Source organism: Platalea leucorodia (genome assembly GCF_965183815.1).
Source record: "Platalea leucorodia genome assembly, chromosome: 19".
NCBI classification, from domain to species: Eukaryota; Metazoa; Chordata; class Aves; order Pelecaniformes; family Threskiornithidae; genus Platalea; species Platalea leucorodia.
The window spans coordinates 3,877,615-3,893,476 of NC_138841.1; the positions used below are offsets into that span (position 1 = coordinate 3,877,615).

The following is a 15,862-nucleotide window of genomic DNA, read 5'->3' on the forward strand; positions in this document are numbered from 1 at the left end:
TGAAAATAGTGCATAAGAAGAGAGAAGTACTTCTCCCTGTGATGGCAATCTTTTCCTTCCATGTCTGTGGACTGTATTTTATTGCTATCAAATCTGGTAGACATAAAATCAGGAATGTGAAATTTTCATTTAAAGAAAAAACTCCAAACAGCAAGTAACCTGTGCTCCTGAATGAAGTCTCAAGCCACTGAGGCGGCAGGGTGAGCAGCCCTTGCCCGAGCTGACGGGAGGCGAGGACCAAGCCGGAGCGCGCTCCTGCACTGCTGCAGCTCTTCTGCCGCTCGCGCCCGGGCCCGAGGCGCGGGAGCAATTCGGCTTCATAGCCCGGCCGCGTCTGGCCCAGCCCGCCCCGAGCGGGCGGTGGACGTGCTCTGGCTCTTGGAAAACGAAACTCGTCAGCCGCGGTTACTCTGTTTTCAGACTGAGGCTTCGTCACTGAACGTGAAAGATTGGATGGCAGAGCTGACGCTGCACAGCACAGGGATAAGCTTTACTTCTCGCTTCCAAAAGCCAGTGCAGTCTTGTATTAAACAGAAATGTGAACTTTGCAGTTGTGAGCTTGATTTTTACTTTCTCACCTAAGAAAGCACAATTTCATGTCGTCTTCCTATGGTTTACCTTAACTGCAAGTCCAGTTTTTAAAGTGTTTTTTTAATGACATAATCAAGTAGAAATTGTGTTTTGCCGTTGGCTTCCACCCGACCCCCCCAGTCTTTCACTGTCCTAGAGGCAAAGTTAAATTGCGCTGGAGTTCTTGTTTTTAAGGTAATTTGATTCGAGTATTCAGAAATTGCATAGAACTCCACTGATAAAGCAAAGAGCAAATTTTGTAACAGGCATGTTTTGGTTTGACACCATAAAGAGAAGATTTGATGCTTGCATACAGTGTCATTTGAAAAATTATTAATTCTTTTTTTTTTTTTTTCAGTCCCTTGTAGGGAGGCTGGAAAAACCTTCAGTAGGGCTGCTAACACTGATGAGAGATCTTTTATGCCAAGGTAAGAGGCTTTTTAATGCTGTCAATATATTTCAAATGAAATTGCTAGCTGTGAAAACATGGGCAGTTGGGGAACTTGGAGAATTGATAAGTGTATAATCCATTGTTTAAAATAAAAAGTTGCCTGAATCTTGTTGCCTGTAGTGGGGAAAAGAAACCCTGAAGTTTTGTGTTCTCTCTTTCCTGATGTCCTCTGCTGTTGAACAAAATACAAATCTATGATTGCAGTCCACAGTTTTTCTTTTTAAGACCGAGTCAAGAATGTGTCTGCTTCTATTTTTTTTTTTTTTTTTTTAGTCTTTTGTTATCATCTTAGTTAATGGGGATTGTGTCATCAGTTATGGCCAACGTTTCATCATGTTACGCAAAACCATCAGATACAAAACCACCAGACCACGTGCTCTGCCTCGCGCTGAGCAGCATATCTGTACCTCCTGTTACTCATAGCTCCATCAGTGTTTGGAGAAGGAAGGGGAAACTAAGGGGTACGGACTGCCTTCTTCAGGTGTATGCATTGGTACTCGGGCATTTGCATTTCACAGGGTGCACGACACATTTTGGGTTAGCCTGAAGTTCTTGCATCCACTCTCTTTCAGCGCAGTGTTCGCTTATCTTCTTTGTGCTTCTCTCTCCCCACCACCCAAATTATAAACTTCTTGATGAGCTGGTAAAACCTTTGTAACAGGAGGGGCTAATTTTTGTGTCCGGTTTATCCCCTGAAGGGCCTCGGCTGCTCTCCCCTCACCACCCTCCCCGCAGCCTGGGCCTGGCTTCTTCCTCCGGTTGGGAAATACCCTGAAAGTTTTGCTTCTTTCTACCCTGATTCAGCCACTTGGTTGCAACAGGGCAAAAGATGCTTTGTGCAGTTAGGAGAGTGCGCGAGTGCTTGGCTGAATAAAGATGCAGGTGAGCGGGCGCTTGGAGCCACGTTTCAGGTTGCAGCTTCATCTGCGTTGCATCCATCTGCTCGTCCTTCTCACAGATCCTTCTGCCATCCTGCCTGCACTGCCTTTCATTTTTGTATATTAGACCAAATATCCTGCATCTTTTCTTCACCTCTCTGTCTGCTCACAGGGTAGGGCCCTTCACTCTTCCTTTGGGAAGGAGCTGGGCAGTTTGGGGCTGATGCTGTGAATAGCTGAAGATCCCTTTCTGTCACTTCCCAGGCAGCGTTGGTGACAGTAGCAGCAGAAAAGAGATGCTCCTGTTAAAGAATAAAGAACAGAAGAGATTAATCCTGAGGTGTCAGGTGTTTTGTAGTGTAGAAATAAAGTTCATTGTTATAGATGAAATTTGAACCCTACTAATTGATTACTCTGTATTTAAAGTGGCTGTACAGGTGTCGGGTAGGTTGGGGAGTCGGATCCAGCGGGGAGGAGGGAGCCTGCTGCTCAGGGCAGTGATGGGTGAGTTAGTACGAAATGTGCCCTGTGCCCCAGGTCCGGCCGTAGGTAGGTGGCTGGCTGGGAAAAGGGAGCACGAGCAAGGAGCCGTGCTCAGCTTTTGCTTTATTTTTGCACCACAGCATTCAGAACTAATGAGGCCAGTTTCACATCATTTACGACAACACTAAAAGATTTTTTTTTTTTTTTACACTCCTTAGCGATCATACTCTTTTCTTGAACTGAAAGAAACACTTAACACCCATAATTTCATTCCATTTTGAAACGTAGCAGTTGCTCCACAGCATGCAACTCCACTACACAGAGCTCTGGATGGAAATGAATGCTACTGTCTCTAACTGTTTTTAGGTGGGCATAAACAGTTGCCAAATGAAAAGTTGGCTAGGATGCAGTGTAGTAATTTCTTGAGCACTCTATTCATGTTGTATAAACAGATAACATTAACATACTTGCAAAGGAGCTACAAGATAATTAAGGCGTGTGGGGTTTACAGTAATAAGGCTCATGTGTTTCAGGATCTTGGTTTCCTGTTGCACCTGAAAAATAGTCAGCAAATACTGTAGAGACGAAATGAGAAGTTAGTCTTGTACTGCTCCCAGCTGAAACTTTCCCACAAGTATTTTTACTATAAATAAGAAGTGAAAGAGTTCACAGCTAAATTTAACCCTTGGCTTGATTGCTTTCTGGGTTCTCTGTGGAACTGTAGGAAGTTTCTGTGGTCCGACTGTGGAGCTGTAGGAAGATGAAGATAAACTGGATCGATAAGTTGCATTTAAACTTCATAAAAAATGCATCGGCTTTTAATTTGTGAGGATTATCAAGGGGAATATCATTGCTACTTGGAATTCCCCTCTCCTTCCCATCCAAAATCATGATTTTTGAAATAAAGGAAGTGAATGTTCTGAGGGAAATTTTCAAGCAGAAGAGCTTGCAGCTGCCAGAATTTTAACCAAAAATGTTGTCGATGTACTAGAGTTCATAGGCTTTGCTTGCTCTGCTTTTAGATATCGAAAGTTAACATTCTGGAAAATCCCTTTCAGCTTGACTTAGTTTCACAATTTCTGTGAAGTTAAGCAACTGCAGCTCCTGTAGGTTTCAAGAGCTGAAGAAAAACCACCCCAAGGTGCTTAAAACTATAGGCTGCTGCTGCTGGCTTCAGCTTTATTTCCCCTGTAAGGCTGGGGAGAGGGAAGGGCAGCTTGGCTATGTGACTGCAGAGAGCCTCAGCGCGGGCAGGAGAGCCCTGTGTTTCTGTTGTTCTCGCTTAAAAATGAATTTAAAGTTCTGCTACACCGGCTGTGGAATTTGTATGCCGCTCTCCGGCTGCATGTGGGATTTTTAAATTCTTGTTTAAACCTGTACTTGCGTCACATTTAGACCATAAAACATACTGTGGTTGAGGGGTGAGGGTTAAAAGTAGGATGTTTGGGCAAGGTCTCCAGTAACGGCGGGGACTGGCTATGGCTGTGTGGCAGCACGTGGGTTTCCTCTTGACTCTGTGTTCTACAGCTTTCCCTTGGGAATAGAAATGATAGAAAAAAAACCTGTCCCGATTTAATGATTATATAAACTTGAGACACAGATTGTCAGGGAGTTGTCCACAGTCGCAAAGCTAAAAATACGATCCCTGTTCTTCGCAGACTGTTGTTAACGGTAGTCGACAAGGCGATACATTTCTCTATCAAACTTCTTGGAATACGTTTTTATTTTTAAAGCAAGCCTCAAACCGTAGCCAGCGAACCCATAAATCCTGTGGCAAGGTTAGTTTGAAATGCCTTTGAGAGATGCAGCTTGCCCAGCCTCCTAGCGCTCGTGTTTCTGAAGCCTTACTTGGGAAGAAAGCGCTATCTTGCTGGGGGAAGAGGGGGAAGATAATTAGCTGCTGAGGTCATTGTTTGCTTGAGCTCCGTTGATAGGGACAGCCCAGCCTGGCTTCTAATGTAAACATAGTGTAAAATGTTTATCACCGGCTTTGTCATTTGCCTTATTTGTCAGGGAATCTCGGTGAGAATGAGTTTTCTGGTGCTGCGTAGCAAGTTGAGGGAGTTGCAAGATTTCCATAAAAAGGCAGAGTCCTTGCTTGGGCGAGCAGAGAGGTTCTGCCTTGGCAGCCGTAAGTTAGGCCTGACCTTTTCCAGAGAGAAAATACTGACCTAAATCCTTCCCTGCTGGGGGTGGGTGGGAGAAGGAAACCTCTCGACTTGCATCTAATTTTCTTGTCCGATATTCGTTGTTTTATACTATAAAATGCTGAGAATGCAGAGGACAGGCAGCGAGAGCTTGTGCTACCCGGCGCAGCTGGGAGCGGGCGCGCGCGGCTGCGCTGTGTTCCTACCATGGTGCCTTCATCCTCTTCCTCTCCGAGCACCGGCCGGCTCACAGGCCCGGCTTGGGGCATCTCGTATAAACTGAGTGTCAGAGTGGCCACCTAAACTTGAGTGCCCAGGTGGAAAAATAAAAACCATGGCTGTTACTAAAGAGATTTTTGTTCTCAGGAGCATTTGGAGAAGGGGAGCGTGTTGCTGCTTTCAGAAGACAGCGTCATAAATTTGTATGTGCAGGCACACTTTTAACTGTTGGCTTTTTTCCTGCTTTCCAGATCGTCGCTATTTGAACAGACCACACCATGCGTGAGTACAAGCTAGTGGTCCTTGGTTCAGGAGGTGTGGGGAAGTCCGCTTTGGTGAGTTTTGGGAAGCAGTTCTGAAACCAATACACAAACTTCAAAATCTTATTGCAACAACGCTCATTAAATGCATTGGGATATTCGTGTTACTTTTAACATGCATAGTGACTTCCATGTAGCCACTGTTAACACTGCTGAAATATCTGTGAATGCGTGTCACATTTTTGGAGAAGCAGCAGGTGATTAATCGCTGTTACAACAGTTAGCATTTCATCTCTGCTTCCCGCATGGGTGTAATATTGTAAATGACTGAATGTATCTAAGCATTAGAAGCCTAACCTACCCTGGAAGAGTGAATGAAGTCTTGCCGTGCGTGGCGGGGAGTTAGCGATGGTTGCAGCCTTGCGCAGCTTGCAGGCTGTGTGTCTCCATCCTGGGCAGAACCGCAGTGAGCAGCCGGGACTGAAACACGGGGCAGGATGAGAAGTCGCCTCCAGCGTGCGCGGTGCAGAGGGATAAGCAGACTGATGACACTTTGCGCTCCTTAAGTACTTGCGTTGTTTCTAAGAAGAGGTTTACATAGCAGAGTTGATAGTAAAGCATTATAAGAGAGATTTCTGTCACCTATTTATCACAGATCAGTCAAGCAGCTTGCTCCAACAAGAAAGGCAAAGAACTGGTCAAGTGTAAAGTTATCTAAAACAAGGGGCTGCACTGTGTTCCTTTTCACAGAAGATGATAATAGCTGACCAGCCGTTCATGTCGTAGACCCTGCGTCTTGCACCATTGTTTATTCTGCTGAAATAGGCTGCTAAGAATCTCGGTAAATCACCTGCAGAATCCAGATGAATAGGAGGAAAGATTATTCAATTGTGTATCAAATTTGATGTAGTCTTTCAGAGATCCCATCCTAGTCTTTACAAGACTCAGGTGTAAAATTTTTTTGATACGCTCTATTCTTCCACAGCAACTTAAGCAATCTGTATTACTTTTTCCACTAGCATGCCCTTGATTGAGTATCTTGCTTTTATTATGTAATGTTGAAAGACTCGCTAGGTAAAATAGGGCACTTATTAATATGCTGTACATAAGAATTATTCAGCATCTGACATACTTGAATTTCCTTACTTGTGATGTAAAGTCTGAGTCAGCATTCATCACGGGCCTTTTTAAAGGCTGAAATGCGAATACTTAGTCTGGTAAACAAAAGTTAAATTCTTTTTTACAGTCTAGGTGCTACGTAAGCCTATATTGTAGTTCATATGCAACATTGATCCGTTATGTTTATAACAGAACACAATAAGTGCCAATTAGCAGCTAAGAGCAAATAATATTTAGCTTTCAAGATGACTATCTACTTATTTACAAGCATTAGCAAGGAGAGGTGACAAGGTGGGATTTAAAATAATACGGAGGTCACTTTAAAATCTCTTTCTTCGAACTGTATAAACTAAAACGTCTAACAAAGAGGCTGGTGTTCCTTTTCAGTTCTGTGTTTCCATTACAGTATGGTGTTGTTTCACTGCAAATCCTTCTTAATGTTTTAACTCTTCTGTACCAATATGATGCTGATGGTGCCTTTGGTAATGATGACAGGGCAGCAGAAAACCCTTCATAGTTACTAAGGCACGGTTATTTTGCAACTTCTTTATAAGCGCTTCCTCTGCAGTAGTTTTCTCCCCATTTCTAATGAGAGTGAAAATCTCCTGGCGTGTCAGTGGGTAGGCAGTATTACCGAGAGTGTCCCGTTGTGCATAGTCCTATGTAAAACTGGAAACCAGGGTGAGACGCGCAACCCCCAAACTAATAGAAAGTTATAAAAGTCTTGGATCCATGCGTAACCTGAAAACAGCCCCAGATTTGTATCTTCTCCCTTGGCCTCTCTTTCCTCCTGTAATCAATTAAAGTATATCAGAGATTTAAGAATATTACATAGTAAGATAGGTTATGAATGAAGTGGAATATAATGGTAATTATGGTTGTATGTAATTGGTGTCCATGTGAACACGCAAGCACCGGTTGAGATAACAAAAGTTAGAACAGTGATTTATTAGAAATAAAACAATTTGAGAATACATGGGTTCACTTAATTTTCTTTCAGAGCAGTGCTGTATTTGCAGATATATAATAAGACTCTGAGTGTTATAGTAGAAGGATGCAATGTCATGTGTGGTTTGTCAGATTCTCGCGTTGGAGGCTGGGTCACAAACGCAGTTCCCAGAACAGAGCGGTCCAGATGTGACCGACTTCAGTGCTCCAATGTTAGCCTCCCAGCAAATAGCAACCTCCTTCGGACTCGCTTTGCTTAGTAGCTGTGCTAAGAATCCTAAACTATAATCGGTAATCTGCCGTTCTTAGTGTTGGTTTCCATTGCTGGTATAACACTGGGATCCCTGTTAGTAGTGGTGTCTTATTATAAGGATTTTACTGAGATCTGTTTTCTGAAAGGCAGACTGGGACTACTGTTCAGTGTGACAAGAAAATACTGGAGGAGCAAAAGCTTTGATCGTTAGAGTGTAAAATAGGTTTATTTAGTGATATGGGATGATTTTTAAATGAGGTAGAAGTCTTTTCTTCTTGCATTAAAAGCAAACAAGCCACGAGGACCCGCTCAGTTTCCAGCACGCAGCGAGGTGTTCTGCCTGCCTCTGGCCTATGCCGCTCGGAAAGGCTGCGAGTACTTGTGTGACAAATGGGAACCCTCGTGCCGTAGTAAAATCTCAGCCTTCTGTCCAAAGAGAATACGGCTTCTCGAGGCAGGTAGTGCCTTCACAGAATTTGTATTAAAAAACTTGTGGAAATTTCAGTTGGCAAAAGCTACTTGGTGTGTTTGTTGATTTTAAAGAGGCAAAATTAAGTGCTAGGCTCTGGGGGCTTAGTTTTACAAACAAACACCACCGTGGTTTACAAACATAGAATCATTAAGATTGGAGAAGACCCTTGAGACCATCGAGTCCAACCGTTAAACATCAACCAAACCTCGGGACGCTCCTCTGCCGCATTACTGCGTTATTGCAGATTGGCTTAGGTAAGAGCCGGGGGACGCGGGGCGAAAAGGAAAAGCGAGCTTGGCCTTGCAGAGGACGAGTAAAGCTGCGGACTGACGGGAGCCAGAGCACGCCACGAACAGAGCTTGGATGTCCAGGGACGGGCCACGTCCGAGTGACAGCTTGATGGGAAATGTTTAGAGTAGATTTGCTTTGAATAATTATATAGAGGAAGAAAGACTTCCTCTTTGAAATGAATGATGTCTCCTCCTTTAATGGTGTAATACAAATGGAGTATCTGGAGACGCTCCAGATTTAACTTGCTGCTCTGAAATATGTCTGTGCTCTGGGCATGGAATCCAGAGTAGCTCCGCTGCAACTCTAATATGATTTGAATTGAAATGTGGATTTTCCACAATGTACTTTTCCACAGTGTACAGATTGCCAGGTCTTCTGATTAAATTTCAAGTCTTCCATATTTGGTGTTTTTTATTCTTCTAAAGTTGCAGGCACTGAAGTAAAGGCATTTTTGAGGATATCATCTTTTCTGAAAAAGCAAGGAAGCAAACAGTTTACATTTCAAAAAAGTTTTGAAAACGTGCTTGAATAAAGTGATTCTTAAAACAACAGAAACCATGCAACTTTTATTTTAAAACATTGAAAATGTATATGTCTCTTTCTCTGCTCCCCACTACTGAATTCAAACGGCGGGGTTGAGTAGTTTTTGTGGTGTTACGTTTTCATGCAGTGCTGCTTGGTAAATGTTACCGACGGTGTTCAGGTTACTTAATTTTTTTTCTTCTTTTCTTTCTGCCCAGACTGTACAGTTCGTTCAGGGAATTTTTGTTGAAAAATATGACCCAACAATAGAAGATTCATACAGAAAGGTAAAATAACATCATTTTTATTTCTTTCAAATCTCATAGAGCTTGCTTCTTTTTAATAATGCAACGAAAGCTTATCAGAATGAGAAGGGGTCTGTTCTGAGAAAATTTTACAGCTGCATAAACCGCAGCAGGAGAGCGATGCAGAGAAAAGCATCAGTCTTGGAAATGGCTTCATGCAGATAGTTTCCTTTGGCTTTACAGAGGACTTTACTAGCTTAGGGCCTCTGAATGCAATCAGACAAATGGTACCAGCTACTATAAAACTGAATTATCAGTGAATGACAAATTTTGCTGTTAACTGGACCATTCCCTAACTTAGTTCTATTTAACAGGAGGATTAAACCTCTGTTACTCCATAAGAGCTTTCACTTTACATCTCCGATGACTCGAGCGGAGGCGGTTTGAGGCTGCAGCTCTCCACTGCTTGCCTGTCTCTTCGTTAGAGGTTACTCCACCAGATCAGTCTGGTGTGTTTGCCTGAACCATCAGCGGTGGCCGGCTCTGCTGGGGTACGAGCTGCGGTGGCTGGCAGACAAGGGCACTGCCCATCCTCTGGCCAGCGCTTCTGACTGACGTCTGCAGATAGGAACAGCTCAACCGAACTAGGGTCGGACTGTTACTCAGATCCGTGTGCTGTAATTTCACATATAGTTATTACTTCGAAACATAAAGATACCAGTATTTGCTATGTGTATGCTATCTGTTAGAGGGGCTATGTACACCATTGATCACAGTAGGTTATATTACCGTAGCATAGCAATTGCATTTCGTTGTTTTCTTTTAGGAACGGCTGCTTTGCCATTTAGTTCAAATGCGTTCTGCTTGGTTTGAAGGCATATAAAATCCTTTACAGCCGTTTTGGATGCAGGCTTGCAGTTGCTGAGCAAAAGTCCTTGTCAGGATCCCTGACGCTGTCGTGTTGCGTAACTCTGTCAACAGAGCTGCTTTCTTCACTCGATTGATGTCAAGTAACCCATTGTTTTACAGATTAGCATAAATGTTACTGTAATTAAAGGCACCAAAACAGAAAACAAAAACTTTTAACATTTGTGCTTGTGATAATTAAATGTAAATTGTGCTATGAGTTCTGCAGTTAAATTTATTTGACTTTCTTGGAATTATCCTTGTTGGATCTGAGACGTTTCTCAGTGAATGGAAGATTTGCTAAGCCTAACTGTGAGGATCACTAAATATTTTGCTTTTTCTTTTCTTCCTTACTCCTTTCTCTCCCAGCAGCAAAGAAAAATTGAAGTTTAAAGTCCTTTGATTTGTAAGAGTGGATTTTATCTCACTTAAGTTGAGATGTTTACAATGAGCTGCTCATTTAGGCCTTTATAATCAACACGGTCGTGGAGCATAAGTGAGCTGACCTAAATGCCTGGCTTGGGGAGTAATTAATCCTCTTAACAGCGGTGCCTCTCTTACCGTTGGGGAAGTGCAAGTGGCTGGCTTGCTTATAGAGGTCTTTGTGGCAGAAGTGAAAATTAAGCTGGTATTCCTCTTGCCTGGTCCTGTTTCAGACTTTTTAGTTTTAACTGCATTTGTCTCTTCCCTTTTTTCCCCAGCAAGTGGAAGTAGACTGTCAACAGTGTATGCTTGAAATCCTCGATACAGCAGGGACAGTAAGTGTAATTTCTTTTTCTAATTGGTATGGAGTTTTTTTGTCAAGAATGAGGTGAGATGTTAAGAGTAGAACTTAGAGTAATCCTGCCCAAGCAAAAACAATAGGTCAGCTGCAATAATTTAAATGGAACAATTTTGTTAAATAACCCAAACCCGGTGTGGTGAATGAGCCTTCTGCAGCCCTGCGGCAGCCTTGTGAGCCCCTTCCCCGGCCAAGGTTGGTGCATCCCGTGCCGCTCACCTCTTCTCTGCCATCCACCATCGGCTCACTGTCAACGCACTGCTATGGGAGAATTTTACAGGTTAATTTTGCAAGTGGCCAGAATTCACAGACAAAAAAGGTGAGGTCTTAAGCAGCAGGCTCTTTACTAAATCAAGGTGAGATACACAGGTGGAAGGGAGAAGGAGGACTCGGCGCTCAGGCAGCATCGTTCTGTAGCTAATTGTGGGCACGGTTTGATGCACTGAATCGTTGCGGCTGCTTCTTTTAAAACCAAGTGTGTAAGGCGTTGCTGTTTCAGCCTCTTGTACGACATATTCCTTCAGTAAGTAGGTTGCATCACTCTAGGGCTTTTCCCCAAACAGGACCGAAGGGAGCAGTTTCCCCTTCCCGTGGGGAGGGAAGTGGATACGTCCATGTGGACTGAAGCCACTTCCAGGCAGTGCGTAGGGATTGCCTCCCAGCATGTCACATCAGCCCACCTGGAGAGGATTCAATCCGAAAGGTTCTGTGCCTGCCAAGGAATACTCCTCTACCCAGGTGGCACCTCCCTGGCCCTGCCTTGTGCTGCTTCGGGAGTCCCACGTCGTCCTTCCAGCCTGCGAGCAGCCGGGGCCGCACAGCGGCTCCCCTTCCACGCCAGCATCGCTTACCGCCATGCAAAGTCCTGTCACTGAGTAAACAGACCTCGTAATGGCTGAGTGCACGTCACAGGGGAGGACGTGCTCCCTAGAAGTTAGTTTTATTTAGAAAGCTTTGAAAATTATCAACAGCAATGCGAAGGCGTGGAAGCAGAAATCATTGTCACACGGTTCTGGTAAAGCTTCCTTTCGCAGGCGTGGACAAAAGGCAGCTCTGGTACAGATTTTCCAGCCTGCTCTTGCATTTCATTGCATTGAACCTTTAAGCCATTTTCATGCTAGAGATGACTACTGTGTAGCTGCGTATGTTCAGAGGTGATCAGGCAGTGCCTTCCCGTGCAGTTGTGCTCCCAATGAATTGTGAGTGTGTGACACCTAGGCCTGTTTCAGTATCGTGTTAGGGGAGAAATTGAATTTCCAGTCCATATCTGTTGTCTGGGGAATTGATCTGATGGCAGGCTCGTGCTTAACACCATATCAGAAAATAAATGAAAGATCACTACAAAATATGTCAGCCAAACCTTCAACACCTTGTATTATGGTTTGGGGCATACAACAGTCCGTCTGCAGATACATTTTTATTGCTGCTCTTGATCTTTTTCCCTTTTTTTCAAGAAGCCTTTTTCTCTATTGGGTTAAAAAAAACAAAGGGAGAGATGTGTGTTAATGCTTTTATTAAATTTGCATGTTTCTATGGGTTTCTGTAAGGGGTGAAAATGTAAATGCATGCTGTACAGTACTATATTCTTGTCTCCATTACAATAAAAGTATTCCTTTGTAAATGGTCATTAGCTGCATTCACTAGCTAATTACTTCTAAAAATATTTGATTACAGGAGCAATTTACAGCAATGAGGGATCTCTATATGAAGAATGGTCAAGGGTTTGCACTAGTATATTCTATAACAGCACAGTCCACGTTTAACGACTTACAGGACCTGCGGGAACAGATTTTACGAGTTAAGGACACTGAAGATGTAAGTAGAATATTTTTTTTTTCTTCTGCAAATGGTTAAAATGTGTTTGTAAGTAAACATACAGGAATTTGTGAGAAAAATTTCTTTCTAGGAATATTCTTTGCTGTATAGCAAAGTTTTTTGTGTGGAAGTTTCCTTGGTGGTGTTTGTTATTTTCAGTGTTGTTATTTGAGGTCCGACACCTGCTAAGGGGCATAATGAAAGCAGGTTTTCACATGTACTGGAAGGCTAATAGTCTTTGGAAATGGTGGGAGTTGATTGAAAACAACTTTTTCTTTTCCCCCCCTCTCCTTTTAACTCTTTTCCAGTATTTGCATTTTCTTCTGTCACTGTGCTTTAGCGGTACTTTATTTCCCGCAAAGTTAAGGAAAAATAATAGTTGAACTCGCCAATAATGACATTCTTAGTGGATCTGCAGCTGTCTTACAATGGAGACTAACGTTGCTTTTCCCAAATATATGAAGCAGAAATCGAAGTACAAAGCCGTGACGACTGCTGAAGGTCGGCTGTGAAGTCCCTCGAGTCCTGGCGCAGGGCGGTGTGGCACGCTGCGCCCTCTGTGCCGTTGGCACGTGTACGGGTCATAATCCAAGTTGATGAACTTGCGCTGCAAATAGAAAGGGCATGTTCAGCTTATTGACCAAACTGTGCGTTGTAATTTGTGTCATGAATATTAATAGCCTTTTTTTGGGAAGTCGCTGAATGTTCCTTTATTTTCCTGTCTCTGTGTGAGAGGGCAGCGTCGGTAGGGGCTGGGGAGGCGAGATGGGAGCCCGTTCAGTCACCTCCGCTCTGGCTGCCGGAGCCGTTTGGTAGGTTAAGAAGTCCTGGGTCTTGCGGCACAAAGTAGAGATTCCCTGAGTGTAGCTGTGCGGTGTCTCTTGGTTTGTGAGCTCTGCTTCCCCAGGTCCATCAGCTGTGGGGGCCCATCAGCTTTCTCTTGAATTGTCTTCTGAATGCGGAACCAAAGCTTCTACAGAATTTTAGGTTATGGTATGAAAACGTGCTTATCCCTTTCTGAAGGAGAGGAGGAGGATGCTTAAGGGTGCGTGGCCGGGGTCTGTCGCTCCGTGGCACGCGCGTGTGAGCAGGGAGGGTTCAGCTTTGAGCTGCGGCTGTGCCTGTCCCTGGGAATGGCGCTGGCCCTCGGCAGACCGCCCTCGCGGTCCGAGGCTTTTAAACTCTCGACGGTTTTCTTTGCTCCTTCTCTCATGTGACAAAATCTCTTACCCAAAGGAGATCACGCAGTTGTATGAATTAAATCATTAAGAGACTCCAAAAGAGTCGTAGCTAGTGATGCAAGTTGTAATTTTGATTGTTTAAAACCCTTTCTAAAATAAGGAAAAATTACATTAAGATAGTTTGCATTCAGTCCTGTTTGACAGGAGAAAACTATTTACTGTATTTCCAGTTCAGGCTCCAGCTCCTGTAACTGGAACTCCTTGGCAGGCTTTTGATTTCTAAACACGTGATGTAGGTGAGGTTGCCGGTGGCTTTTGCCCTGGTAGCCGTGTGGCTGGTGGAGATGTGTGGGAACTCTCCCTCTGCGTAGGCTTCCTCCAGAAGAAGCTGAAATTAATGTTTTTGGGTGGGTTTTTTTTTGTTTGTTTGTTTGTTTTTTTGTTTTGGTTTTTGTTTTGGGTTTTTTTTTTTGCCTAACAGTTGATAACGTATGCAGGGGTTTGCCCTGAGGAGTGTGAAAAAGGTTGTCTCTTTTTTTTTCCCACTGCCAGCTTGAAAGTAGCCGCTGCCGTTGATGTCGCTTGCTTTCGGGTTGCGCCAGCCGCTCTGGGGCCGCCGGCGGGGCTGGGGGAGCGGCGGCAGCTCACGGCCCCCATCTCCTCACCGCGCTCCGGCGGCTGGGGGAGCGGCGGTGACCGGTAACAGGGCCGGGATGCATGGTTAGGCCAAATCCTAGGTAAGCCACGTGCGTCGTGTTTAAATAGCCGCTCAGGAAAATGCGGTTTGAGCGCTGAGCAGAGCGCGCCGGGGTGGGATGGGCACAGCCCGCGGCTCAGCTGTTCTGGGGCTGAGGGCAGCCCCGCAGGGCTGCTGCTTTCTCTTGAATCTTCATCGCCCCGTATCCTGATTACTTTGTTTTGAATGGCTTTGGTTCCCTCCTTGGTTTAACAAGCTGAACTGCTATTTATGCAAAACTGATTTTCATGTAGGTAGGGATTATGCTTGCATAAATCCCTGGTACCGCGAGTCCTTTATTAGCCTCCCGGTCACAGCCCAGCGCTTCGCTCGGCTGCACTCGCCGGAGGGGAATTTGCACCGTTAAGCTGCTCAGGTTCATCGGACAATAGGGACTGTTGCTTTCATTTTACTTCAGTGATTTGATTTAATTAATAAAATGCATTTATTTATTTTGTGTTAGGGGGACGTTACTTGTTGAATCCACGCCTGAGAACCTTTTGAACATCTAAGCCGTGTTCCGCTGAGTTAGGAAAATGTGCTCCTTCCTGTATTTAGTTTCAGAACGTGTCTTTTAAAATCCCAGTACTTAAACCGTTAAATTATGTATGTCTAAGTAAGCTTAAATTCCAGTCTTCTACATGAAATAGTAAATGATCAGAAGCTTAATGATCAAACTCCATTTGTGGCTCTATGATAAACAATTACTACCTTTTGAAATAACCTTATACAGAGTTTCATGTCTTTCAAACTTATACTGTTTGCCCATCTAAGTATCACTTTTTTCTCCTGTTATTTCACATTTTAATATACTTTATGTTTTTGCTGAACAAGTTCGAAACACATTTTCATGTTTTGGTATGAGAAAATTTCTTTTAACTATCTAGAAAACCGTAAAGAATGGGATTAAGCTGATATAGTTGTACATACCCTGTTGGTCTCTGATGTGAAATAAGCTTTTTTGGATTTGCCTCATCTGTGTTGTGACCTCAGGCTTCTGATGTAATAGTAAAATTTATTTCTCAAAAATAAAAATGTGATCATTTTCTAATCAGTATGGCTGTGAGTTCTAAATACAAAAATTCATCTTGAGCGTAGTTGAATTGGGAAGAGACTACAAATATTAACATTGAAGTAGATTAAAAACATACAGCGTGTTGTAAATTACCAAAGGAAGTGAATAATGATTTATTTTCCAGCTGGAAAGTATTCATTTTCTGTTCAAAGAATTAAATGCTTCAGGAAATGGAGCAGGGTGCACACCCATTATCAGCAGTTGTTTAGGGGGTTTTTTTTCCTACTTTTACATAGCGTAAGGGAAACAGGATGCCGTCGCTGGTGTGTGCATGCAAAGCACTGCAGCGCGTCCTGCAGATCCTGCTGTGGTCTCGCGTTTCAGAATCCACCTTGGCTCTGGCCGTATCATCCCCTAAGATCTATGAGATGCAGGTTGTAAAAACAAACTTCAAAAATGCTATGTAACCCACAATTCTCAGGCGTAGAAAGTCCCAAACTCTGTATCTGTCTCCAGACTGGCTGTGAAAACGCGTGGGCTGGAGCTGGGGAGGCGTGCGGTGTTGGGCTG

At 43.7% G+C, this 15,862-nt stretch overlaps 1 protein-coding gene across 6 annotated transcripts in view; it reads left to right on the forward strand.

Moving 5' to 3' along the window:
• The window catches only part of RAP1A (RAP1A, member of RAS oncogene family), a 43,607-nt gene that overhangs the window by 18,744 nt on the left and 9,001 nt on the right, over positions 1-15,862 (forward strand). For all 6 annotated transcript variants that reach the window (XR_014230157.1, XM_082330013.1, XM_082330014.1 and 3 more), the window contains exons 2-6: positions 929-998; positions 5,000-5,083; positions 8,832-8,900; positions 10,466-10,522; positions 12,220-12,360. Coding sequence is in view for 5 of the 6 variants with exons in the window: in XM_082330013.1 (XP_082186139.1) it covers positions 5,027-5,083; positions 8,832-8,900; positions 10,466-10,522; positions 12,220-12,360 (324 nt within the window). In the remaining variant the exon portion in view is untranslated. The remainder of the gene's footprint in view (positions 1-928; positions 999-4,999; positions 5,084-8,831; positions 8,901-10,465; positions 10,523-12,219; positions 12,361-15,862) is intronic.